The sequence below is a fragment of the Pseudonaja textilis genome, chromosome 11, assembly GCF_049901715.1.
Source record: "Pseudonaja textilis isolate UNSWEBS1 chromosome 11, rPseTex1.2, whole genome shotgun sequence".
Classification (NCBI taxonomy): domain Eukaryota; kingdom Metazoa; phylum Chordata; class Lepidosauria; order Squamata; family Elapidae; genus Pseudonaja; species Pseudonaja textilis.
The window spans coordinates 4,116,838-4,143,369 of NC_142000.1; the positions used below are offsets into that span (position 1 = coordinate 4,116,838).

At 43.1% G+C, this 26,532-nt stretch overlaps 2 protein-coding genes across 6 annotated transcripts in view; one reads left to right on the forward strand and one right to left on the reverse strand.

Annotated features, from left to right (window-relative positions):
- The window catches only part of RSPRY1 (ring finger and SPRY domain containing 1), a 31,243-nt gene extending 24,115 nt beyond the window's left edge, over positions 1–7,128 (reverse strand). Inside the window, exon 1 of one of the 2 annotated variants that reach the window (XM_026714367.2) lies at positions 6,653–7,128. The gene's annotated coding sequence lies outside the window, so the exon portion shown is untranslated. The remainder of the gene's footprint in view (positions 1–6,652) is intronic. The other variant, XM_087940462.1, reaches the window with a different exon arrangement.
- Positions 7,129–7,293: 165 nt separating this feature from the next.
- On the forward strand, positions 7,294–26,083 carry PSME3IP1 (proteasome activator subunit 3 interacting protein 1). 4 transcript variants are annotated; one of them, XM_087940482.1, is made up of 7 exons: positions 7,294–7,383; positions 9,057–9,197; positions 10,192–10,290; positions 12,443–12,569; positions 16,323–16,448; positions 19,057–19,124; positions 24,872–26,083. In XM_087940482.1, exons 2-7 carry the CDS (start codon positions 9,068–9,070, stop codon positions 25,090–25,092), a joined length of 771 nt encoding a protein of 256 aa, XP_087796608.1. In that variant the 5' UTR covers positions 7,294–7,383; positions 9,057–9,067; the 3' UTR covers positions 25,093–26,083. The 4 variants fall into 4 exon arrangements, with proteins under 4 accessions (XP_087796608.1, XP_087796610.1, XP_087796609.1 ...); XM_087940484.1 differs by having other exon boundaries at positions 12,443–12,564; positions 16,321–16,448; XM_087940483.1 differs by having other exon boundaries at positions 7,294–7,333.
- The last annotated feature ends 449 nt before the right edge of the window (positions 26,084–26,532 follow it).

Sequence of the window (26,532 nt, forward strand, 5' to 3'; positions counted from 1 at the left end):
AAGCTTGAAGTTTGTCGAAGTGCAAAATATATCAACACATCAATTTCTGCTAATGGCTTGATCCTTATCCAACTTGAAATAGCGAGATGTTCAAGAACAGGCTAGATCAAGCATTCTGATAGCAAACTTCCTAAGAGAATACTGTACACAACACTTTCAAAGAACCATCAAAACAAAACACACAATTAATATATTCACATTCACTCCAGTTTCCATCATGATAAATAAAGGGCCACAATAAGAGGCATATGGCATTTTTTGAAGATAAGTTGGGGAAAAAGATTTTATGAGCTACAACAATACTATCTTAAGCATCTGCACGACTGGTTTTCTAGGCATATTTGAACCACAACTAAAGTCAATAAAATATAATTCAACTGTTATCAAATGTGAAAAGTTGGCTTAATCATAGTTTATTGAACAGGCCACAATTGGCTCGATTCAAACAGAGGAAACCAAACAAATGGATTATGGTTTAGTTAATATATAGTCTCCCGTAATGCAACACCCACAAAGAGCGGGAAGGACCAGGAGCCAGCCTTTTGAACAATAACTTACTCCACATTAGAACATGGATATGAATTTTATTCATAAAATTGCTGCAAACTAAAACCTATATTCTCCCATGAACAGTTTTAGGTTTTTTTCCTGAACCCTTGATTTTAAGACACCTTCTGCTCTGTTGAACAGTTTCAAACAACAGCCACAGATCTACGTGGCTCATAGTTCATCATACTATGCGCTGACTGGGATAAAATAATGCATTCCCACCCATTTTCTTCAAGTAATAAAAAACTACACAGATCCACAGGCTATGAAATTGTCTTTGAGGGAGATGGGTGATACATAAACGTGAAAAATAAAAAAAATACTGTAAGATTTTATATGTTGAACCAAGATCACTCAGTTATCCTGAGTCTATTGAAAAAAGCTGTAGGTCTGTAACCATTTTATTTCTTTCAACTACTACTGGAAAGTCCTAGCATTCTTTTCAATACATGTCTAGCAAATATGCTAAATCGCAAGCATTGGCTTTAGTCAGATATATATACATAGAACATGCCTTACTCGAGTCAAAATTAAGAAAATACTAATTCGAGATTTGACTTACAGGAATATTCATTTGAATCCATACCCTGTATATTTTCTCAACTTCACTTCTTTTTCTTTTCTATAACTTCAGTTCCTGGTGAGAGCATCCATGCATTTCGAATAGGTTGTCATGATGTTCTCGTAGGATGTTTTTCAATTTACAAATTTAGCGAATAGTCTGGGAATTTCAAGATAGTTTTCCAATCCAAAAAAAGCAGCTCAATTAATTTTTATCACAAACAAAGCAATCCAGGAGAATTCCACAATTTTTTCCATGCTGTCATTGAGTAGTTAAACTATTCTCTGTTCTCTGCCCAGTTTCTTATGAGAAAATGTGTGGGAAGAATTGTTGGAATGCCATAAAAATTTCACAGGCAGGTGAAATGTGTCTCAGCGTTCTGACCTCCCATCACAGTCAAATGAAACAAAAATACAGCTCATAATACTCAACTTGAAGGGCAGAAGACAGTTTTCGTTCTCTTCCAAGACTACCCATAACATTTCTCTTATTCTCAAAGTAGCAAACAACACCATCTGTAAAATTGGAAGAAACAAAGTTCCAAAATACAGATGGCTAAATTGCTTCCAGTTCCCATTGTTCAGCCATATTCAATCTCTTCAGTCACCAATATGGAGGAAAATTCAGCACTGTTGGATCATTTTTGTGTTTGAAGCTACAAATGTTCACCATCATTTGCAAGGAATCTACTGGATAGTTGTGTAGGGCTAGTAAGTATGCTGTTAGAACACAGAAAAGTAGCCAGGTAGTCCTTGATTTACAACAGTTCATTTAGTGACCGTTCAAAGTTGCAATGGCACAAAAATGACTTAGGACCAGTTTTTACTTATAACTGTTGTAGCATCCCCCTGATCAAGTGATCAAAATTCAGCTACTTGGCTTATTTATGATGGTTGCAATGTTACAGGGACACGATTCCCTCTTTGCGATCTTCTGACAAGTGAATTCAATGGGGAAGTCAGATTCACTTAACAACAGTGTTACTAATTTAACTACAGTGATTCACTTAACAACTGTGGCAAGAAAGGTTGTAAAATTGGTGAAATTAACTTAACAAATGCTTCACTTAGCAACAGATATTTTGGGGTCAATTGTGGTCGTAAATCGAAGACCTGTACCTGTAATCCACATTAAAATTATGAGAGGAACCTGCAGCCTCAGATTGAAATAGAGCTTCTTCACATGCAGCTTTATGACACTGTTTGGATCTTGCACGTGAATTTTAGAGCAGGGTAAATATTATTATCTTTTTCTTTGCCTTCCTATTCTACTGCAACAATCCTTTATTTTAAGACATAGTGCTAGCCAGCCCTGAAATCAAAACCTTAATTCCAATAACTTAGAAGGACTGGGGTGACATGATAGCAGTCTTCCAATGTCTAAGGCGTTGACACAAAAAACAGGGGGCCAACCTATATTCCCCAAAGCACCTGAAGGCAGCAAAGAATGGTAATTAATCAAGGAGAAAACCAACCTAAAACTAAGGAGAAATTTCCTTACAGTTAGAACAATTAGTGGAATGACTTGCCTGCAGAAGTTGTGGGTGCTCCAACACTGGAGGTTTTTTAAGAAAAGACTGGCCAGCCATTTGCCTGATATGGTACAGAGCAGGGGTCGCCAACCTTTTGGACCTCAGGGACCACCAAACTCATAATTTTAAATCCCGTGAATCAGAGACCCTGGGAAAATCCCCCCCAAAGTCTGCAGGAAAATTCCCCTACTGATCGACCATCTCCAGCTCTCAGGGGGACAGAGAGAGAGACACTTTTGACTTCATGCAAGGAAAGCAGCAAAAATCTTTCTTTCCCCCAAATTCCACCAGAAATGAGTCTTTGTGAGACTTGTGCACAGGCGCTGCCTCTTGGAGCGGGAGGCCTTGCAGGATCCCAAAGACTAATTTCTGGCAGAGTTTCGGGGAGTGAAAGAAAGACTTTTGATACTTTCTTTGCATGCAGCTGAAAGCAGGAGAAGAAAGAAGTGGAAATAAGTAGTCCGATGGCCAGGTGAGGCACATGGGGCGAGTGGGGCAAATTTCCCCCTTCCGTCCATTCCCCCTTCCACCCACTACCTCGTGTTGGTTGCAATGCAAGCGACGCAAGCCTTGTGTTCCCACAGGCCATGTGGGCAGCGCAGTCTTGTGCAGCCTGGATTAATTACTTTGGGGGGTGCTTTGGGGGTGACATTTCTCTGTGGACCACCACAATTTTCTCAAAGACCACTAGTGGTCCCTGGTCCACTGATTGGTGACCACTGGTATAGAATGTCCTGCTTCAGCAGGGAGTAGAAGACCTCCAAGGTCCCTTCCGACTCTGTTATTCTGTTAAATTCTATTAAATATTCTGAGATCCTAGTCTTGTTAAATCCATAATGGCTACATGAACAGTATGAACCAATTCTATGTGAAGAACTAGTTCTAGGTGAGGAAAATTAAAAAATTCAGAAGAAAAAGCAATCTCACTTAGAAGCATGCAAAACATTTAATAGTCAAAATATTTTGATTTCAAAACAGGCTGTTTTAAAAATACAGATTTCAAAATGATTGTGATTTCAAAATAAGTATTGTATATTTCATTTTGAGATTTATTACACAGTAACTTCCCCCTTTAATAGTTTTAATGTTTAAAAAATCCTTTTAATTTATTGTCAATTTTTCTACAAACATGAGAAGATCGGTAACTATGCAGAAACAGCAATTTTATTTGCAGGTTATTTCATTTTTCTACCCAACTGATAAGCACAAAATTGCAAGAAAACCTTAAAGGACACTTCTGCTAGCCTTAAGTAAACCAATAAAAGCAGTTATCTAGGGATGTGCAACATTTCATATCTGAAGCCAAAAAATGTGTTCCAAGTAAATGTGGGCATGTTGTTGGTGTTTCCTTAACTCAAATGCTTGTTTTCTTGGGAGCCAAGGAAACACACAGATTCTCTAAGGAGGCACTAACAGTTCCATCTTGATTTAGGATCCAAAGGGTCACTTACTGGTAGAAATCCCTAAAAACCAGAGCAACAGAGTCAAAAGAGAGATAAATCATGATATAGGAAGTAAAGATAAGCATTTAAAAGGAATAGACAGAAAATCCACAATTTCTTTAAAATTCTTATCAAAGTGATTTTTTTTTGGTGAGTCCTTTTCCTTTAGCATACTACTATGGGGAGAGGGGAGATTATAACAAAAAAAAGGAAAAAGGGAGATATCCAAAAATATGTATTCACCCACTGCTTGCTCCAACCATTACCACCACATATCCCTCAAAGATGACTCTTGAAGGAATGCTGCTTAAAATATCTGGAATATGAAATTTAACATTATGGGGAGCTTATCCCTCCATTTTGAACAGAGATAAATCCAGGGCAGGAACTCAAGAAGAGAAGCAACAGACAACCTCTCTCAAGAGATGGATAATTTTACTGTTTTGAAAGTGACTCAGTAATGCAAATAGGTCAGAATTATCTATATCCTGAGGAAGCCTACAATATTAGAAAAATACAAAGCTAATCACTGAAGCACAAAGAGGCAGCTATTTCACTGAGTTCGTATTTTGGGCTTTTAATAACCTCTCTTTCCTTACTTATCAGCAGCACATGTGATCTGTGCATTACTGGACTTAAGAAGAAAGAGGAAATAGCTGCCAATCTCCGAGAAACTCCAGTTTGTGATAAAAATACAATATCGAGCAAAGTCTGACGTCCTCAATCATTCCACTTCTGTGCATTTGGGGTGGGGAGGGCATTAAAATTCACAGTTCTTTCCAACAGATGTTTATCTCCAGTGAAACTTTCTTACCCTCTGGCTCTCCTTTCAGTAAAGTATCTCTTTCTTCACATTTCAGTTTTTTCGAGTTTCCAAACCTTTGAATCATAGAAATACATTTCCTCCTTCCCAAGATAAGGATGGGTTCACATTCACGGTTGTACTGGGTAGAGGTTCATAGGCACCTTAGCCTTAACGGCGAACAATTATGCTTATCTCTCTGCCAATGGAACTATACTGTGCATTGTGTACAGACCAAGAGAATAGCATGCAGGTGCTCCTCAACTTATGACCATCACTGAGTCCACAGTTTCAGTCATAAGGCAGGCCATCAATTTTACTGTGACCAATTTTACCATCTGGTTGTCAAGTGCATGCCACCATTGTGAACTCATTTGTTGCTATTTTTTAGCAACTAAAAGCTAGCAAAAATGGTGATTTATGCTGGGTTTGATAACTTTCAGTGAAAATGGCATAAATTGCCGTCATGTGACCCTGCAGCATTGCAAATGGTTGTAAATGGGGGCTGGTTGTTGAGTGCCCAAAATGCAGTCATGCGACTGGTGTGAGACACACACACACTTTGAATCCTCTGTTGGGATCTGTCGTAACTTCAGTCAGTAAGTGGCCAGTCATTAAGTCCCGGACTATCTGAATTGCCTCTCTTGTATTTTCTCTTTAGTTCCACTTATGAAAGGACAAAAGAAAATTAATGCAAGGCAAGGAGGCTGTTCTAGAGAAGAGGAATATAATGGAAGTGAGGAAGAAATTGCATTCGCTTTTTAGATTTAGTCATGCTTACAGACAGGCAACCACAGTATTGGGAGGCAAAGCAGAACAAATCAATAAAGAGGAAAGCCTATTTCAAAAAAAAAAAGATTCCCGAAAAGATTCCCGAAAATAGAAAGAAAAGCTACATCACCCTAATAAAATTTAAGCTGGAATAGTGCGTTTTAAAATGCTACCAGGGATATTTATTTTGGCAAACCAGAGCACCAGACCCCAAGAGTCTTGCATGTGAATGGCTGTTTTGTGCAAAATGCCAATTTTTCTTTCCCCCTCTCCCTTCTTTGATAATCTGCATTACATGAATATGTATGAATGTCTTTGAATTATTTACACAGCTACCACCACCTTAAAAATCACTCGAGGCAATTTGCTACCCGACCAAACCGTGTAAACCAGTATAAAAAACCAAGCTGGAGTCAGAAAATTGGGATGGCAAGCAGACAATTATATGCAGGCATCAAAGGGTCCCTTTCTACTGAATTGGGGCAGCTGATAAAATAAAAAAAGACCTCTCAAATCCGGTTGTACATATATATCTGCCCGCATATCTGCATCTCCAAAGGCGGGCAGGGGTTTAAATCCATGCATAAGTACCCAGATAGACCCCTCCCCTCATTGCACCCCCATATGCAAACGTGCAAATCTCCCCTGCCTGTATTTGTGGGCACGGCAGAGGAAGGGCAAACCCACCCACCCACCCATCCATCCATTCACACACACACACCTTTTGCACGTGTGCGTGCGTGTTCTCTCTCTCTGTGTGAATGCCGTATCGGAAGCGAGCCTGCAGAGAGCCCTCCTCCTCTGCGGAGACCAGGGAGCGCCAACGTGGGACCCCTCCCGGGAAGGGTGTGCAAGCGCTGCCTACGAGGAACAATGAAGCCCGCGGCGACACGTGTCTGCGCGAACGTGTGAACGGGGGCGGGTGGGCGGCGGCAGGGCATATTACCTCCCTCCCAAGGGGTCTCGCGCGAGGGCAGCCGGGCGCTCCTCCTCACCTCCCCAGACGAAGAAGACGCCTCAGGCGGCGGGGGGAGGAGCGGTTGCTCTTCCCCTCACTAGACGCCGCGGCGCTTTTCCTCCTTCTCCAGTCGCTCGGCAGGGGCTTCCCCGAAGGGCGAGACCCGGCTTCGCCTCAGGGCCTCGAGGGCGAAGCGGAAGCGGCAGCGGCAGTAACAACCCTCCCGTCTCTCCTCGCCATCAATTCTCCTCAGCAGCGGCCAGGCGGAAAGGCCCGGCGCGCCCGCCCTGAGCGCGCGCCTGCGCACGAGCGAGCCACTGAGCGCGCGCGCCCGGGAGGGGAGCGGGGCAGCCCCGCCCACTCCTCAGCGCCGCATCTCCGAGCAACCCAGCCGCGCCCCTTCCCCCCCACCCTCTCTCTGCCCCTCCCACTCTAAACTATAGCGAGGCCGAACCAATCGCTTCTCCCCTTCGTTGATTGACGACGGGTTCTGCAAGGCAGAGGAAGCGGGGGGGGAGGGGGAACCTTTCGGTGACTTGGATTGGAGGGTTAACCCCGCCCACCTGCCACGGATTTTGATTTCTCATTGGCCAGCAAGGCCGGCAGGCTTGGACGGGGACGCCGGGCGGCCTGAGAGCGGGCGGAAGAGGCGGTGCGGAAGTGCGGAGGGGTTGGTCGGGGGCGTGTCCTCGGGGAAGCCGGGCCTGTTGGCCGCGAGGTGGGTGTTGAGGGAAAGAAGCGGTCGCTTGAAGGGTCCATGGCGGCGAGGTGGGTGCTGAGGGGCGGCCTTTTTTGGACCTCTTGAGAGGCCAAAGAGTGGCTGGTCTTCGGAGGAGGAAGGGGTCGCGTGAGGAGAAGGCGGAGCGAAGACGAGGGAGGGACAAAACCTGATTCGAATCGGCCTTTGCGAAGCGCTCCCGGTTCGGCGTTTGCCAGGGACGCCGAGGATCCGGCGACAGACCAGTTTAAATTCATGATTGGGATGACGTGAACCCGCCCTTCATGCAAAAAGTCGGCTTCCCGAAATGGGGGCCCTCCGGATTCCCGCTCCCATCATTCCCAGCCAACTCCGCATGGGCTCGTTGGAGGCTACCGGAATGGCGGGGGGGGGTGTCTCTCGAGGGTCCAGAACCCTTTGGGGTCCCTTATAAAGTAAACGACCTCGAGCCAGGCCGGGAATCAGTAGGATGGGAGACCACCAACTGCCTGAGGCCTGTCTAAAAGTTAGAATAGCAGTAGAAATGAGAGAGAGAGAGAATTTAGTATTCACATTTTTATATTATAATAACAGGATAAAAGTAATCACTAGATGAAAAGGTTAGAGGTTGAAAAAGGGTATCACTGTCAAATAATATTGTGATTGGCATTGGAATGGCACATCGAAACAGTAAACTAAATAATGAAAGATAGCCTAATACAAATATGCGTACTAATATTAAAATTATATGTTTGATTAACGGGATAAATATTAACATTGTTATTTGTATCAAAATGAATGACATCCAGATGCCGCTCTGTTCACGTATTGATATTGATGTATATTTTAAAAATTTTATGTGTGTGTGTGTGCACACACACACAGACACACACACATAAAGGATGGGAGACCACCAGGAAACCATTCCAGATTTCAGGGAAAGAGCCATTTCAGGGAGAGAGCCATTCTGTACAGGTAGTCCTCTGCTTACAACAGTCCATTTAGTGACCCTTCAAAGTTGCAACAGCGCCAAAAACAATTACTCATTTTTTTATTTTTTTTATTTATTTTATCAAGCGATTATAACAGGTATAAGTATAAACATAGTTATGAATACATGAAATGGATACAAGAAAAATAAAAAGAAACAATAGGACAGGGACTGTAGGCACGTTGGTGCGCTTATGCACGCCCCCTTGGGACTATTTTTCGCACTTAACCGTTGCTGCGTCCCCATGTGATCAAAATTCAGCCATGTGATAATTGACTCGTATTTATGACTGTTGCAGCATCCCTGGGGTTAGATGATCCCCTTTTGTGACCTTCTGACAAGCAAAGTCAATGGGGAAGCCATAAGGTAGTAAAATGGGGAAAATATAACAATGTTTCACTTAGCAACATAAATTTTAGGCTCACTTGTGGTCATAAGTCAAGGATTACCTGTACTTCCAGTGTAGTAGTGAGCAATTGGGTAGGGAAGAGGAGATACGTAATAGAGACAGATCCACCGCTAAGAAAATCTAAAATGTTTGCTGGGCAAAATCAGAATACAGGTAACTCCTCAGGTTACATATCCTTTGTGTTCTCAGCTTCCTTTGTCTGTTTGCAAATGATCACACTTGCGAAGTGCTAGACCTGTGTTGTTAAGTCAAGATACAAGGCAAAAATTGCATTATTGACCATTCCAGGCCAGAAAGCCTAGCTTATGAATACAGGCCTGGTTCTAACCCTTTTCTCTGCATAGGCTGCTCCAGAATGGAAGGTGGAGAAAGCAGCACGGACCTGGTAATTAACAAAAGATTTGTCTCGGAGGCGGAGCTAGAAGAACGTCGCAAGCGAAGGCAGGAGGAATGGGAGAAGGTTCGGAAACCTGAAGACCCCAAAGGTACTTAACTGTCAGTTGGGGGATTGACTAAAGGGTCACAATCCCAAACAGTGGGATTAAATTGGTACGTTCAGCCAAGTTCTGGTCCATGGACAATGGCTGACCGGAAGGATATTTGAGCAAAATTATACGTAACAACCAAAATGAAACTAACAGACCAGTTCAGTGTCATCCTGAAAATATTCCTATTTATTTCACTGGAAAAGGAAGCTAAGGAAGAAAGTACAGTAACACAGAACAGATGACAGTCTTCCAATATCGAAGAGGTTGCATCGAAGAGGTTGCCGCAAAGAAGAGGGGGTCAACCTATTCTCCAAAGCACCAGAGGACAGGACAAGAAGCAACAGGTGGAAACTAATGAAGGAGAAACTAATGAAGCAGCCTGGAACTAAGGAGAAACTTCCTAACAGAACAATTAACCAGTGGAACAACTTGCCTCCAGAAGTCGTGAATGCTCCAACGCTGGAAGTTTTAAAGAAGAGATTGGACAACCATTTGTCTGAAATGATATAGGGTTTCCTGACTAAGTAGGGGTTGGACTAGAAGACCCCCAGAATCCCTTCCAATTCTGTTATTTTATGTTCTGTGTTCAAATCTTCCTGGGCATACGAGTGTTAGGAAGAGGTCAAAGGAAAATTCACATACTCAGCTATTAGCTTTTAGCACTCATCACATTTTTCAGTACTTCTGTGGGTTTTTTTTTAAAATATGGGAAACAAGTCATAATTTGCCAGGATAGAGGGAGGCTAATGGTTTTCTTGAAGTTTTGTAGAAAATGTGCATTAATTTCACCAATCACAATTGTAAACTCAATCATGTCTGGAATCGACAGATTAAAGTTTACAGGTATCAGTTCTTTTCCTAACATTAAAAAATGGCTAGTTGGATGTGCTTTAAGGCAGGAAGGCTTGTTATTACCTGTGGTAGATTAACTTGATGGATGGAGTAAATTTTCTATTAGAGCAATTCCTGACAGATCTATTTCTTCTTCTAGAATGTCCCGAAGAAGCGTATGACCCTCGATCTCTCTATGAAAGGCTTCAGGAACAGAAGGACAAGAAGCAGCAGGAGTTTGAAGAACAGTTCAAATTCAGTAAGTTTCACTAAGCGTCCCTGAAATTCAGTCACACGATGTGACCCCCTTCTGTGTGTGTGGTGTTTTTTTTTTCTTATCTCCCTCGTGTGGTAGCCTTAAGAACAGAACTGTCTCTCCTGAAATGCTTCCTTATGGCTTTGCCATCTTCTTACAGTTGTGCCAAGGTAACACAGCTGGCTTCCAGGAACCAGTCTGCCCACCTCTGCAGAGGAAAGGAAAAAGCATTGCCATCTGAAGCTTGGCATAGCTACCTGCTTTTTCTTCTTGGCTTCAAAAGTGGCAGATTCAGTTGCAGGTTTATTCCGCCTTCATACGTCTATGGACAATGGGGAAATGACCTGCAGGCGAAAGCATTTGTGTTTTATCTTTCCATCTGGCAGCACTTGTTGTTAACTTCCTGATCTTTCTTGCCTAGGTGAAGCTTTATGTCAAGGGTTTGACTTTAAGGCTCGTGGATTTCAACTCCCAGAATTCCCCAACCAAACATGGGAATTTGAAGTCCACCTATCTTAAAGTTGCTAAGTTTGATAAAGGCTGCCTTAGAGAAGTCCTATGATCCTTAAAAAAGAGGTGCATTGCCGCTGCTTTGAAGCATTAACAAATAGATGTTATGGTTGCGTTCCTGCATGCTCAGAAACATCTTTTGATGTTTGAATATAATGTGTTCTCCCATCCAGAATTATCTCAGTGTGGCCACTATATCCAATTATTCAGCTCCCTAGCTCAGTATTCCACAGTCTTGGCAGCTTTAAACTGTATGGATTTTCTGGCTGGGGAATTCTGGGAATTGTAGCCCACACAAGTTGCTAAAGGTAAGGATCATCCGGAGAGTTGTGAGATACGACATTTTTAGACTAGCCCTTTTTCACGGGCTTTCCTTCATTCTGTCGTGGAATCATTGGCTTTTGGGAAGGAGTGGCGGTACATTGTGCTGAGCCCCAATTGTCTTGGTTTCGGTTCAAAGGGTCCATTGATGCATTTTAAGTAATTGATTTTGTCTGCCCGTTGTGCTGCTTCATCGCCACCTCTCTTTATTGTATTTTGTTATCTTGGTGTACAAAGCATCACCTGGTCTGCAGACATCGGCTGTGTTCAGGGCTTGCTGATGATGAATAGAATTTCATATAGTTAACACACCATACTGTTTTGTTAATGTTTCTAGTCCTTAAGATTATAAAAATGGATGGGAATGTTTTTACTTAGCCTTTGGGCTAAGATCAAGCATTGTATCTTCAGTGGCCTTTAATCTCAGAGCCCAGGTTGTTGAATGAACCCCCAGATTTCATAGTGAGAAATTTTAGTTCAGGGTAACGCTCTTTCCTATAGTTATGTTTTCTGTTTCTGCATTCTGATAGGTTCACACATTATAGCAAGCAGTAAAAGTGGCTTGATTTTGCCTTAGCATGTTGCATTTTCCTGACCATTGGGTTCTATAAACAAAGCTTTCTCATTTCCATGATACACGTAAACCAGGTCACTGCAAGCTAGTTCATCAAATTGCAGTGAAGTTAAGCTTCATATAGTTTGGCAGCCCAGGCCCTAATATGATGAAACCTGTTTCTGGGCTGCTTCAGGTCGGCTGTGGGGTGTATGGGTAAGTGCTCCTCGGGCCAAAAAAATATTCCTGTATGTAGGAAGCTATAATGTTATAAAAGAAGGTTGTGTGAACTTTCCCATTCTTGGAAAATGTAGATCTTGAAAGCAGATTAAATGGGCAATCAAACAGGTAAATATGAATGTGTTATTTACTGTGATAGCATCAGCCAGGATGGTGGTTCAGCCTTTTTTTCAAAATTCAGTAGAACCTTGAATGGTGGAAGGAGCAGGTTTGTTGGAACCAAAGTCCGTTAAAGCCGTTTGATGACATTTCCATAATTAATGCAATTGTCAGACAAGTAAATCTACATAAACGATATAAGTTATTACATCAATTGTCTGGCGTTCTCCAGAAACAGAGTTTGTAAGTTGGAGGCGAGGTCCAAATGAAGATGTGGCCCATTGCATCAGAATGGGAGGTCCATCAAACGGGCTGTCCCGTATCTTCCTAACGGATGGAATAAAAAGGTGCTGAAATGAGACGGCAGAGGTGCTGTAGCCAAATTTGTGGGTTTATCGCAGCCTTGTGATAATCTTGGCTTGTTCTCTGCAGAAAATATGGTCAGGGGCCTGGATGAAGATGAGTCCAAGTTCCTTGATGAAGTTTCTCAGCAGCAAGCTCTGATAGAAAAGCAGCGTCACGAAGAAGACCTCAAGGAGCTGAATGAGTACCGGATATCCTTGGCCCTGAAAAGGGGTGTGGTCCTTCTTCCTCTTGGGGTGTGGCGGGGTTCAGAAGCAGCCCTTCGCATGTTTCTGGGAAGCCTTGTTCTTGTCTTTGAACTCTTTGGCGGGTTAAATTATTCTAAGACAGGTGCCAAGTTTACATTATTGGTGTGCAAGGCATTACAACTATTCCTCAATTTACCACCACAGTGGAGCCCAAAATTTCTGTGGCTGAGCGAGACAGTTGTTAAGTGAGTTTTGCCCCGTCCTTTGATCTTTCTTGCCACAGTTGCTAAGTGAATCCTTGTAGTTGTTAAGTCAGTACCCCGGTTGTTAAATGAATCTGGCTTCCCCGCTGACTTTGCTTGTCAGAAGGTCACAAAAAGGATGAGATGACTCCTGGGACGCTGCCCCCATCAGAAATACATGTCCAAATGCCAAGCATCCAATTTTTTGATCACATGACCTTGGGGATGCTCAACAATCCTAAGTGTGTAAAACGGTCATAAATCACTTTTTTAGTGTCGTCATAACTTTGGTCACTAAATTAATGGCTTTAATAGTTTAGTTGGGGTGAATAAGCTTCATTGCTATGCTATGATGTGTCACACTTTTAAACTATTTTACTGCTTTAAATTTTACTTTGGTCTGAGACAGTCAATACAATTTGATTTGAAAAGTAGACCGTCATGATATCCACACATTTATATTTATATTGCCACTTTTAGATTCTATTTTGTCATGAACTTTTAACATAGGACAACATTGTGCAGATAGTCCCCGATTTTCAGCCGTTTGTTTAGCTACGGTTCAAAGTTACAGTGCAATGAAAAAAGTTTTTTATGACCAGTCTTAACAATCATCACAACATAATCACATGGTCAACATTTGGGCACTTGGGCAGCCTTTCTCCTTTGCAGGGAGCGTCAATTTTTTCCATCCCTGTGCCTACAGGTAGTCCTCAGATTATGTCTGGTTTATACCAGACCTCCCATTTGTGTAGTTCCAACAGCTGCCTCCCTCTCCCTGGTCATCTGATTACATTTTGGGCATTTGGCAACCGATTTGCATTTTTGACCCAACTTTATGACATGGTTTGCAGATTTCTTCAGGTTTCCAGCAAAAAAAAAAATCCATTAGGTAAAAGAGCCTCATTTAATGACTGTCATGACTTACAACCCTCATTCTGGGCTTAATTACAGCCATAAGTTGAAGACTGCTGAAATAGTAATCTCACTGCAAACTGACTCCCATTTAAGATTTATAGTATTTTCTCTTCTTTAGTGACCAAACCAGTCAACTTGTACAAATCTAGAAATAACCATAAGGAATCATCATAAAAGTCCAAGTTCTTCTTTTTTTTTAAAAAAAAATGACCACAGAGTGTGAACATGTCTGCCCAGATCTCCAATTCAGGGAGTCCCTCATCATGGTCTGCCTGTCTCTTTAATTTTAAATATTTAAAACACCAAGTTTGTTGGATGTGGATTGGACAAACAGCAGGCTAGAATAAGAATAATAGAATAGAATAAGAATAGAATTAGAATAGAATAGAATAGAATAGAATAGAATAGAATAGAATAGAATAGAATAGAATAGAATAGAATAGAATACTTTATCGGCCAGGTGTGATTGGACACACAAGGAATTTGTCTTGGTGTAAAAGATTATTAGTGCAGCTAATAATGTAAATAAAATTTGTGGTGTGGGGAGGGAGAGAGATGAAAAGCCATTGAATTCCTGATCGAGCACACGTCTGCTAGCCTTTGCCAGACTAAGCTTCTCAGTGGCTAAGCTGTGTGCTGGCTGGTTGGGCTGGTTTGACTGAGGCTCTCTGCTCTAAATTTTCCATGATTTCATCCTTTTTATTTTTTGTTGGCTTAGTTCTTTCCAGTTTCCATCTGTGACTTACCAGTTCCTGCTTTGTGGGCTGTGCAGGACTATGCAGCGTCTATGAAAAAGAAACGCTAACGATTCTCTTTTTGCCCAGCAAACATTTTAGGTTGTTTATTAAGTATCTCCTCTTCCCCAACCAATGGCTTATGATTGCACTGGAAGTACAGGTAATCTTCACCTCACGACCACAGTTGAGCCCAAAATGTCTGTTATTAAATGAAACATTTGTGGTGTGAGTTTTGCCCCCATTTTACGACCTTTCTTCCCGCCGTCATTAAGTAAATCATCGCAATTGACAAGTTAGCCACCTGATTATTAAGTGAATGTGGCTTCCCAATTGACTTTGCTTTGCAAAGGGGGATCACATGACTTTGGGACAAGCCATGGTCATAAGTATGAACCAGTTGCCAAGCACCTGAATTTTGATCACCTGTTCATGGGGATTCAGGTTGTAACTATGAAAAATGGCCTTAAGCCGCTTTATTTCAGTCCCGTTGTAACTTTGAATGGTCACTAATGAACTGTTGTAAGTCGAGGACTACCTGTATTTTCCATCATGGAACTTTTGGGGAATCATTTTGAAGCCTCTCCCAGGTGTTTTCCCTCTTTTCCATGAAGATGGAAAACATGGTTTCATCATTCTGGTAGGTGAGGTTATCAGGGTCGTTAATTTTGCTCTGGAATGGCGTGAAAATTACCAAGGAGTCTCCTGTGGGTTTTACTCCACTAGTTAAAAGTCTGTAGAGATTCTCAGACATCCAGGTTATGGTTGTTCCAAAGGTGCTTTTTCAGGAGGCAGCTGGACTTTCTTGTTTTTTTTCTAAGAAGACATTTCACTTCTCATCCAAGAAACTTCTCCAGCTCTGACAAGATGATGGGGAATAGAAGGATTTATATTTCTTGCAGACAGCTGGTCATTTGTGTCCTTTTAGAGAGTAGTTGAAGCCACTTGGAGGTGTATCTGTGTCCTCGGGGTTACCTGAGTGGTGCTCTTGGTTCCTGTAGTCTGCATTTTTTCCTCTGGAAATCCATTTATACTCCCACACCATTCCAAAGGAGTTCGTCCCAAACTGTATAGCTAAAAATCTGTAGAGATTCTCAGTCCTCCAGGTCTGTAAACCACTTAGAGGATGCTGTAAAGCAGTGTGAAGCAGTATATAAGTCTAAGTGCTATTGCTATTTTGAGCTTCTTTCAAGAAAGATCCTGCCCAATCTTGGTTTTTGGTAAGTGTGCCATTCTTGGATTCAGTTGGTGGCACTAGAGAGCTAACTTAGTGGAGCTGCAAGCTAGTCATGATATGAAATTGATCTTGCAGAGATTAGGTCTCTAGACAGAAGGAAAGAGAGAGAGAAGGAGGGCAAGAGAGAGATGCATACATACACAGAAATATACACAGATTAGCTGGGGTAAAAACTAGGAAGGGTGGAATTTGAATCTAATCCTTATTTGGTTTTAAGAAAAAGCTCTTTGTTCGAACTCTGGTATTATAATAGACCAAGTTACATAGCTCAGTGGATGGTTAACTGGAATGGATTTGGTGTGCCACGTGCAAATTTTTTTGCTTTAGCTGAATAGGTCTTTCTATTAGTCCTCTTATGCTTGCTGGTGGGGGAAAAGTCCATTAAAGTTAGCTTACAGCCTTACACATACAGTACATACAGTACTCTCTTTCCAAACTTGTATGCCAGAACCAGATGCTAAGTAAGTATAGTAGCAAAGATATAAGAAAAAAAAACCTACTTGTTAATGCTTGAAGAACTGCAAATACGGCTATACCACAGTGTATAAAGCTGTAGCACAATTTTGTTGTGTGTCTTCTGTGTTTTCCCCCACTGCATTCTTTTTCTCCTTAACTTTGAGTTCACAACACTTTGTCAAAAGTCGGAGCCAGTGCTGACTTGAAAAAGGAAGTGGACAAGAAACCCTCGGTAAAATCAGAAAACAAGAGCAAATTCTCTCAGGCCAAGTTGTTGGCAGGAGCTGTGAAACACAGAAGGTATGTTTTGCAATTCAGTGGTTTTTGCCCCCATGGCTCAGAGTGGCAGCAGTAACAAAGGACTCAAGTCTTTAGATTTTTCCGTGCAATAAAACTAATTAAATGGCAGATATTTTTTTTTTTGCAGTTGGATGAAATCCATCTCTTTTTTTCTCTGTGGAATTAGAGAGAGTCTGTGACATGTATGTAAGTCTGGAAATGAGGTTCCACGTATCCAGAAGCATCTGGATATGTTCAGTTACCCTTGGACCCACAATGGGCAGCAGGTCTTCCCAAAGATCTCATGAGGAATTGCACCTCCCCCTGGACAACTTCCAGGCAAAGGAGGGGCCAGGCTTCACTAACAGATTCCTCAACTCTTTGTTCAGTGACAGTGGCACTGAAAAAAAGGGATGTGACCGTTTTTCACACTGACCAGCCTTGCAGCCTCTTCACGGTCATGCAATCAAAATCCAGACACTTGGCAACTGGTTCGTGTTTATGACGGTTGCCGTATTCTGGGAATCACGTGATTCCCCTTTTGCAACCTTCAGAGAAGCAAAAAATGGGGAAGCCAGATTCCCTTAACAACTGGGTTATTAACATCATAACTGCAGTTATTCCCTTAACAACTGTGGCAAGAAAGTTCATAAAATGGGGCAGAATTCACTTAAGTGTCTTATTTAGTAGTGGAAATTGGGGACTCAGTGGTGGTTGTATGTCGAGTATTACCCGTAACGCGGAGGAGAGCAATAGAATCGTCGTATAATGGATTCTCACCCCCAAAGTAGCCACGGTTTGGAGCCCTTAAGGCTGTGCTGAGTGCCGACAGACTTGACCTATGCCTGACGGGCTCCTGTCTCCCTCTTCACTATTTTTAGATTGTGAAGGTCAGTAGGTGGAAAACTGACACGTTGGGAGACACTGTTCCTCGACCCTGTAGCCTTTCCCAAAAGCCTCAGAGACAGGTTGATGGGATGCTTGTTAGGGATACACCCTAGCAGAATCTGCACGGCAGTCAGGCAAAATATGTGAGATAAACGTTTTTGTAGCTTACATTCAGTAAAACAGATACACCATGCTAGTTAAATAGTTTATTCCAGTAAGAGTTATAGCATAGTCAAACAGTCCGTATATCGTTCACTAATTCAGTCCGTCCAGGGATTATTCAGTTGCAAAGTCCAGTGTCGAAAAAGAGAGGTCAGTAAACTTACAAATATCAGTCCAGTAATATATCTCCTCGCAGTAGAAATATGAAGAAGTCAAAACTCCTCTCTTCCTTCAGCAACTCAGCAGTAGGGAAAACAAGCAGTTAGCAAACCATCAATCCATCAAACCATCAATCATCAGGAATCGTCAGCAATCAATCAGGTTCTCTTGCTCCCTCTTACGGCGGTTCAACACCGCACCCAAAATTACATGCTTTGCAGTTTAAAGTGACACACACTTAAACTTACTATCATAGTTTATATATATTATTTTACCCAAACTACGTTAGGTAACCTTGTTATTCCTAACAATGCTGACCTGATCAGGAGAAACAAGGGGTGAGCTGGGAGGACAGAATGAGAAAAGGCCTTGGAAGTCATCTAACCCAACTCCTCTGCCCAAGCAGGAGACTCGATACCATTTGGAACAAGCGTCTGTCCAGTCTCTTCTTAAAAGCCTCCAGTAATGGAGCACCCATAACTTTGGAAGCCATTCCAACTGATTTATTCAATTGAGCGCTACCCTCCATTCCTGCATGGTCGTGCCCAACGAAGATTCTTGGAATGGGTGGTAGGAAGCCACTTCTGAGTTGGCATTTGTGATTTGGAATGGGTTACAGGAGAGCATTATTTTCTTCTGGAGGAGGAAGGCTATCCAATGGGTGAACTATCAAGGAGACAAGCAACCTAGAACTAAGAAGAAATTAAAAGTGATTAAAATAAGATAACCTGTATTGTCATTTTTTTTCTTTTACTGTGACTGAGCACACTGGCCCACATTAAAAATGAAATTCTGTTGCCTGCTCTCAAAAGAAAGTATTATTAACCAGTGAAACAGCTTGCCTTCAGAAGTTGTGGGAGCAGGTTAGGCTAGAAAACCCTCCAGCTCCGTTCCAACTCTGTCCTCCTGCAGCCGTTTTTGTTCAGGCCTGTATCGCTTGCTCTCTTCATGGCTAATTTGCAAAGATAGTCTTGTCTTGTGATAAGCCACAAGGATGGTAGCATTCTTGGGTTTCTCTTCCTGTGACGGCTCACTAGCAGGCTAGCAACAGCACGAGAAGCAACAGCACGAGAAGCACTGGTGATGTTCCCTAGTCTGTCAATCAAACATGTGCAGGAAGAAAGCCAAGTTCAGACAAAAGCCACCTCTGTCCAGGTCTGAGCTACCTCTCTTCTCCATTCTTAATGCCACAATAGGGCTGTAAAAATTTTTTACATCTTCGGTTTACCATGCCAGATGAAAGCTTCCTTGTAGTTTGTAGCTCACCATTTATGGAGGATTGATGTACAACTTCAGCCAGCTGTGGCATCTGAACCAACTCTGGTCACCTTAGCATGATGTGCGCCTCTGATTGTGTCTTTTTGCCTGCCTGTTTTCCATAATTTTAAGTTCCGCTCTTTGGATTTGTGTCTCTTTGCAGTTCAGAAGGTGCCAACAGCGTAAAAAGGTTGAAACTGGACCCGGATCCTGACCATGATAAGGTTCCAGGTATGTATCTGCATGTGTCGGGAAGGTTCCAGGTTTATGGGCTTCAGTGCTTGGCATGGTTAGCTCTGCCCTGCTTTCACGCGTTGCCTTTGAGCGGTTGAGGTGGAAGGGGATTTTACTAATGTGACATTGGGGTGTTTCTCAGCCCTTGGCAACTTCAAGAGGGGTGAACTTCAAATCCCAGAATTCCCCAGCCAGCCTTTGACTGCGCTCTTCTTGGAAGAAGCTCTCCAGGGGTGGAATTCTACCGGTTCGGCCCAGTTTAGGCAAACCAGTAGCTCCGAGGATCATCTGTGAGCACCGGTTTGCTCCAACAATCAGCTGTTGGGCCCACCTGCCTACCCTGACTCTGTTCTGACCTTTTATTTCCTGGTTTTCAAGCTCAGCTGCTTTGTGTAGCACAGCGGATTGCCACGCACCAACTGTTTAACATACAGGATTGCAGAAGGTCAGCAGCAAACCCCGCTGCACTTCCATTTGGCATGTGTGCGCACGCTCACCAAAATGGTTGTTCTTACACCGGTTGAATCGCACCCCTGAAGCTCTCCGTGCAAGGGGGGCTGGTATGAGAAGCTGTTTATTTAGCGTATGGCAACAATATTAAAAAGAAAAACGTCCCAATTAACATTCTCAGTGAGCAATTCTGAAACTATTTCTTTACAAATTCAAAAGCAGGCTACTTGTCAAGTCAGCGTATGATGGAGTTGCAGGCAGAAAGTCTCCGTTCCAAGGGGCCATCCCACAACACGTCGCACTGTCTGCTTTGGAGCACCACAGCTACACTCCGAAGAGGGGAGCTTTCCCCATTTAGGGAGGAAATGAGCTCAACTGCCGTGTCGGGTCCTAACCCTATTAAGGTCTTGAGGGGTAGATAGAATGCAAGTTGAATATTTTGGTTCAGCTGCAATGCACCTGCCGTGTTGACTCCTAGTCCTGTTGTGGTCTTCTGGGGCAGACAGAATCCAGATAGACTGGAGTAGAGGAAACTGGAAGTGGAGCAGAACAGAATAAAATAGAATAGACTGGAATAGAACAGAACAAACTAGAATAGAATAGACTGGGGTGGAGTGGAGTAGAGTAGAGTAGAGTTAGGAAAAAGCACCTTTGGGCCAACTGTGATATGGATCTCCAACCTTGACAACTTTTAAGACTTGTGGACTTCAACTCCCAGAGTTCCTCTTAAAGTTGCCACGGTTGGGGACCCCTGACATGGATGATCGAAAATCTCTGTGAACATTCAGACAGAATTAATGTGGTCCAGCGCTGCAGTTGGAGGGGGGAGTAACCCAGTGTCCGAAAAGAGCAAAGATGACTTTTCCAAGCTCAGTATCCTGGTTTGAGAACAAGCGCCACTAGCCTCCATACAGATACGCCACTCTTTGTTCTCCTTGACCTAAATCACGCTCTGTTTTACTGATTGTGACCCTCGACGTCTCTCCCAACGCAGAACTGCTAGAGAACTCTGGGCAGAAGCTTCACCAAATTGCCCCCTGTCTTGTCTTTGTGATTGGGCCTGGTCCAGACTTTGGGCCGTTTGCTTCCAGAGGCAAGGCTTGTGCTTAATTCAAGAGATTTGCTGTTGCTGTTGCACATCGCCATCTGCTCACTGAGTTCTCCTTCTAAGGTCTCCAGGCTAATTAGCCACAGAAGGTTGGCCGTCTCTAATCTCTTTCAATATTAGTCATCCTCCCAACTGCTTGGCAGGGATGGTTGATCATTCATTCTGTGTGGCACTTGGCCCACAATGGCACGTTGCGCACACGCACACACAAAGTGGCATTTGAAGAGATGTTTCACTTCACTGGAGACAGAATGGGGCTTAGATCTTCTGGATGGAGAGTCTTCTGAGCCAAAGTTTTCAAATTCTTTCCCAGAGCCAGATATTTTTACTTTTTTATTTAATCCTACCTTTACTCTCTTTTTTTATTTATAAATAACACCAGGTGGCGAACAGTTCTAATCCTCTTCCCCCCTCTTTTCCCCACAAGAACCCTGTGAGGTGGGTTGTGCTGGGAGAGAATGACTGACCCAAACTCATCCAGCCGGTTTTCATGCTGTCTCCTAGGGATTGGCCCAAAGTCATCCAACTAGCTTTCATGCCTAAGGTGGGACTAGAATTCACCATCTCCTGGTGGTTGGCCCAGAGTCACCGAGCTGTGTTGATGCCAAAGGCTAATGGGTTTCATGCCTAAGACTAGAGTTCACCACCTCCTGGTTTCCAGCCCGATGCCTTCACTGCTAGACCCTCAGAACAGATGTTTTGTCATCCCCCACCTGCTCTTGCCTTTTCCCTTCAGTTTGATGTTTGATTGGCACCTGTGATGACATGGAGGGCCTGGGCTCACCAGTAAGATAGAAGCAGACTGCAACTTTGGGTGTACTTAGGCTGCAGTCAAGCAAAACAAAAACATAAAGACTGAGATTAAGAGGGCTGTTAAGATCAATTTTTATAAATGTGATAATGGTAATATCACTATTAAAGAGATGGAGAAAAAGACTACATAAAACAAGAAAAGTGAAAAAAATATGACAAGATATACCATTGTAACTAGTTACAATTCTATATATGCTTGTCTAAGGCAAACATTAGATAGATAGATAGATAGATAGATAGATAGATAGATGATAGAAAGAAAGAAAGAAAGAAAGAAAGAAAGAAAGAAAGAAAGAAAGAAAGAAAGAAAGAAAAAAAAAATACCCCTCAGGCATCATCAGAAAATCTCCAGAACCGTAAAGCCTACAAGCTTGAAATTTGGCACGTATGTTCATCTTGGCTTCTAGGTGCTCACTAAGAAAGGATTTTTCAAAATGACCATCAGAGCATTAGTATTTCATATATTATTATCATTAACACGCTCTGATGTTAAGGAGTTCTACTCCCCCTCCCCACCTGAAAAGAAATCTGTTCCAAATGCAAAACACAAGCAGAGGAGTTTCAGCTTAAGAGCACCAAGCAGCTTTAGTACAGAAACAGTTGAGCTAAGGCACGCCCAGGCTCCTTGCTGTCTCCTTGCTCACACAGCAAATACTGTTTTAGTTTCCAAACAGCCCTCAACTCACACACACTGACAGGACGCTAGCCAGATGAATACCGATGGATACTGGTAGGCAGAGGCAGAATTTTTTTTCTCCTTATTTTCCTCCCCAAAAACTAAGCGCGACCACATAGTTTCATAGCGAAGCGTGGCTATCGAGCTAGTATGTATATATTTCTGATACATTTTCACAACTATCTTTTTTATTTTAACCTACCGTGTTCTGTATAAAAGAGACCCATATTTATTTCATTACCCTTGCCCACACAAAGTCTGCATCTGGACAATCTGTTCAGAGACGACAACTGCAATCAGGACTTCAATCCGCTGGACTGTTTATAGGGCTATAAATTTTATCTTCCCAGTGTTCTCACCACGGCCAAAAGACTGAAATCGCAGCATTGCAGTTAAAGGGTTTTCATTGAAATGTCAAAATACGCGATTCGGCTTTTGATTGCCAAATCCAGTTGACCATCGATCATTTGGGTAGATCTGCAGCGGCATTCATCCAAACTCCTTCGCTCTTTGCAAACTTGAGAGAGCTCCAGCAAATAAAGATCAGAGGATATGCAAGTCAGGGATTCTAAGCGATTTCACTGGAGCTAAGAGCTCTTAACATTTTCTTTTGGATTTTGCATTCCGCCCCCGCCGCTCTTAGATCCAGGAAGCTGTTGCTCATGTAGCTTCCTGGACCATCTTGGAGCAATGTACCAAATAGCGAGGGAGTCGTGGAAGAGATTTTCAGTAGCAGGAATTTATTTCAATTCAGAACTGAGTTTGGGGTACGGATAGTCCTTGAGTTACGACCGTTAGGGAGCCTGTCCATGACAGTCGTAAGTCATAGCCACAAAACAGGTCGTGTGACAGAGCAAAGTTTATGCCTGTTTCCGTGGCAGTCATTAAGCAACTCCCGTGATCGTTAAGCAAACCCATTGACCACTGTGACCAGCTTTGCCTTCAGGCGTTGTGGGTGCTCCATCACTGGGGGTTTTTAAGAAGAGACTGGGCAGCCACTTGTCTGGAATGATAGAGGGACTCCTGCTTGAGCAGGGGGCTGGGCTAGATGACCTCCAAGGTCCCTTCCAATTCTGATTGACTGATTGATTGCTATGGTGTGGCTTGGCCAAAAACTAGAAGTGATGATTTTCAGCAAAACCGCCATAAAACACAGAGCCACGAGGCCACGGGACTCTGTAAACGGCTATAAATGCCGCAATGTTCTAAGCATCTGAAGTGCAGTCACATGACCAGAGGCGGGCAAGCATTGGAACTTCAGATCTGAGTCCCAGGTCCCCTTTTTCGGGTCCGTCGTACCTTTGAAGAGTCACTAAGCGACCAGTTACAAGTCAAGGACTACCTATACTGGAGGCAGAATTTCTAAAGAGATGAGAGCATTGTTTCTCAACCTCGGCAACTTTTTAAGACGTGTGGACTTCAACTCCCAGAATTGCCCAGCCAGGCATGGGAATTCTTGCTCTTGAGGGAATTTGGGGAGTTGGAAGTCCACATGTCTTAAAAGTTGCCACAGTTGAAGAGCGCTGGATTAAGGGGTTAAATGCCCATTTGGCTCCTGTCCTCACTTTTGGGCAGAAACCCCCTGCGGTCTATATGGCAAGAGCTGATTCTTTCACACAACTCTTTGTCTACCCAATCCTTCATTTTGACTGAAGACGTTAACTTGGATGTGTAAGAAGACATCTCAGTTTTAATAAACTTTGGTCCAGTGACCTTGGTTTAACCTTTTTAAGATATCCTGTCCTCAGTGATGTTCTATTCAACAGGAAACTGGACATGGAGCATACGATCCTAAGCCTTTACCAGATAGTCCTCGACTTAAAACAGTTCACTTAGTGACTGTTGGAAGTTTACAACAGCTGGAAAAAGTGACTTAGGACCATTTTCCACACTTATATGACCGTTACAGCATCCCCAGGGTCACGAGATTTACATTCAGCTGCTTGGCAACTGACTCACATTTATGACGGTTGCAGTGTCTCTGGGTCATGTGATCACCTGTGAATTTCGGATGAGCAACGTCAGTGGAGAAGCCAGGTCCGCTTAACAACCGTGTTTCTGACTTAACAACTGCAGTGATTCTCTTAACACTGGTTAAGCAGGATCGTAAAATGAGGTAAAACTTACCTGTAGCGAGAAAATATTGGATAAGGACCCAAAAATGGATAGAAGAAATAATCAAACAGCAAATTGAATAAAGACCGAAGGTTTTTCTATGAGGTGTAATAATGAGAAAATATGATAAGAAAACAGAGTATTAATGCTACACTTATTAATGGCAGCAAGAATAACTTATGCACAGAATTGGACAAACGATAGTATGCCACCAGAGGGAAAGGTGATAAGAAAAATCCTAGAGTGCCGAGATGGGTAAGTTGACCATGGAGACAAAGGAAAGAGAGGAAACGGAATGTACTGTAGGATTGGCTAAATAATAGACATAGAGTCGAACAGAGAAGAAGACAATAAGCTAAGGGATATAGTGGACAAAAAAGTTAAGATTTATGTAAAAGTGTATATATATCATCACGAAAGAAAAATAGTTTCATAAAAAAAAATTTTTTTTAAATGGGGCAAAACTCAACCCATTTCTTCTCACTTAGCATCGTAAATGTGTTGGGCTCCATTGTGGTCATAAGCTGAGGATCACCTGCATTCCCACAGTTCTTTTTTTTTTTTCCCCCCCTTCTCTTTCAGAAAAAGCATCGTGCGTCCCCCTGGGCGGCAGTGCCATGAGCGGCTCCGCCCTCCACTGCCCCTCGGCCGCCGTGTGCATCGGCATCCTGCCCGGCCTCGGGGCTTACTCAGGAAGCAGCGACTCCGAATCCAGCTCGGACAGCGAGGGCACCATCAATTCGACGGGCAAGATTGTCTCTTCCGTCTTCCGGGGCAGCAATTTTTTCGATGCGCCACTCTAGGCCGCTTCTTGGAGTCTCGCTCAGAACTCGTGTCCTCCTTCAGCCCAGGCGTTCCCTCGAGCTCACCCCCCCTTTCCCCCCCCCACCTCCTTTTTTGGGGGGGAGGGGACAATGCAAAAATCACGTCCTGCAATAGTTTTTCACAATGTTTCGGCCTCTTTCCTCCTGTCTCCCTCCTTCCCCCCCCCCCAAAAAAAAGGTCTTCCCCCCAAGACTCTGAGGGGAGTCTAGCCAGGCAGAAGTTTCAGGGGTACCCCTTGAGAATAAAGCAGTCCCCTGAAGCGGGGGGAGGTTGAGAAGAGCCTTCAGGGTGAAAGGCGATGTGGGTGACTGCCTGTCATTTTTGGAAATATTTTCAGATCAACGGCAGCATCTCTGCAAGGCGAAAATGCTCCTTTAGCTGTTAAGGGGCATTGTGTGACGTAATTAAAGAGGACGGGAGAGGCCACATAATCACACTAGTGACAAGAAGTGAATTTTGAGAAGTGTCAGAACCAAGTTCCCATGTTGTGTTCGATTAAAATATATATATATATCTCAAAGCATTTTTTTTAAAAAAAAGTCTTGGATTTTGCCCTTCGTGTTTCTCCACGTAGTCCTGCCGTGCTTTGCCATCATCTCTTGGTCTCCCTGCTGGATCTCCTTGGTAGCCCAAATTCCTTTTAACTGGGGTTTTAAAGGTGATGGTCAGTTCCAGGAAATCTTGAGCTTCCATTTAAGGCTATCGTGATTTTTTTTTCCCCCCCCTACAAGATGACTAAGGAGCTTTTGAAGGAGTGGCTGGCTTAGTGGAGGCATTACTGAAAAAAAATAACATCCCTGGTAGTTACTTCACAAGGCCTGAAACGCTAGAGTTCTTTCATAACAACTAGAAATCTGGGAGGAGGCCAGTCAAGCAACTGGGATTCTCTGGACTGGAGGACCTACCGTGCATGTAGTTCTACTTTAATGCTTTGATTGATGTACAAATGAAACCTTAAATGTTCACCCAGTTGATATTGTGAGCTCTGTTTATTGAAGAAAAGCTATTAAACCCCTGGCTCTTGGACAGCCTCCCTTGATCCTGGCTGCCTTGGGAGGAAGGCCTTAGAATCCAGGTTCTATTGGGCCAAGTTCCAACCACTTGGAGGGATGCGCTTTCGGCATCGAAACAAAGCTTGTGGTTTGGAGTAGTCCTAGGAAGAACGAGGCGCAAGTGCAGGTACAACTTCTGTTGCTAAGTGAGACAGTTGTTGAGTGAGTTTTGGCCCATGTTACGACCTTCCTTGCCACCGTTGTAAAGTGCATAACTTCACATAACTAAGTTACATAGCTAGCAACAACCGTAGTAGTTAAGTTAGTAACCCAGTTGTTAAAAAGAATCTGGCTTCCCCATTGGAGCTTTGCTTGTCGGAAGGTCACTGCACCCATCATAAATATGAGTCAGTTGCCAGTCTGAAT

Excerpts from the sequence above, each read along its gene's own strand:
- PSME3IP1 (XM_087940482.1), top strand. The coding sequence starts at position 9,068 with ATGGAAGGTGGAGAAAGCAGCACGGACCTGGTAATTAACAAAAGATTT. Across the intron at positions 10,291-12,442 it reads TGAAGAACAGTTCAAATTCA|AAAATATGGTCAGGGGCCTG; the intron begins GTAAGTTTCACT and ends TGTTCTCTGCAG. Across the intron at positions 19,125-24,871 it reads TGACCATGATAAGGTTCCAG|AAAAAGCATCGTGCGTCCCC; the intron begins GTATGTATCTGC and ends CTTCTCTTTCAG.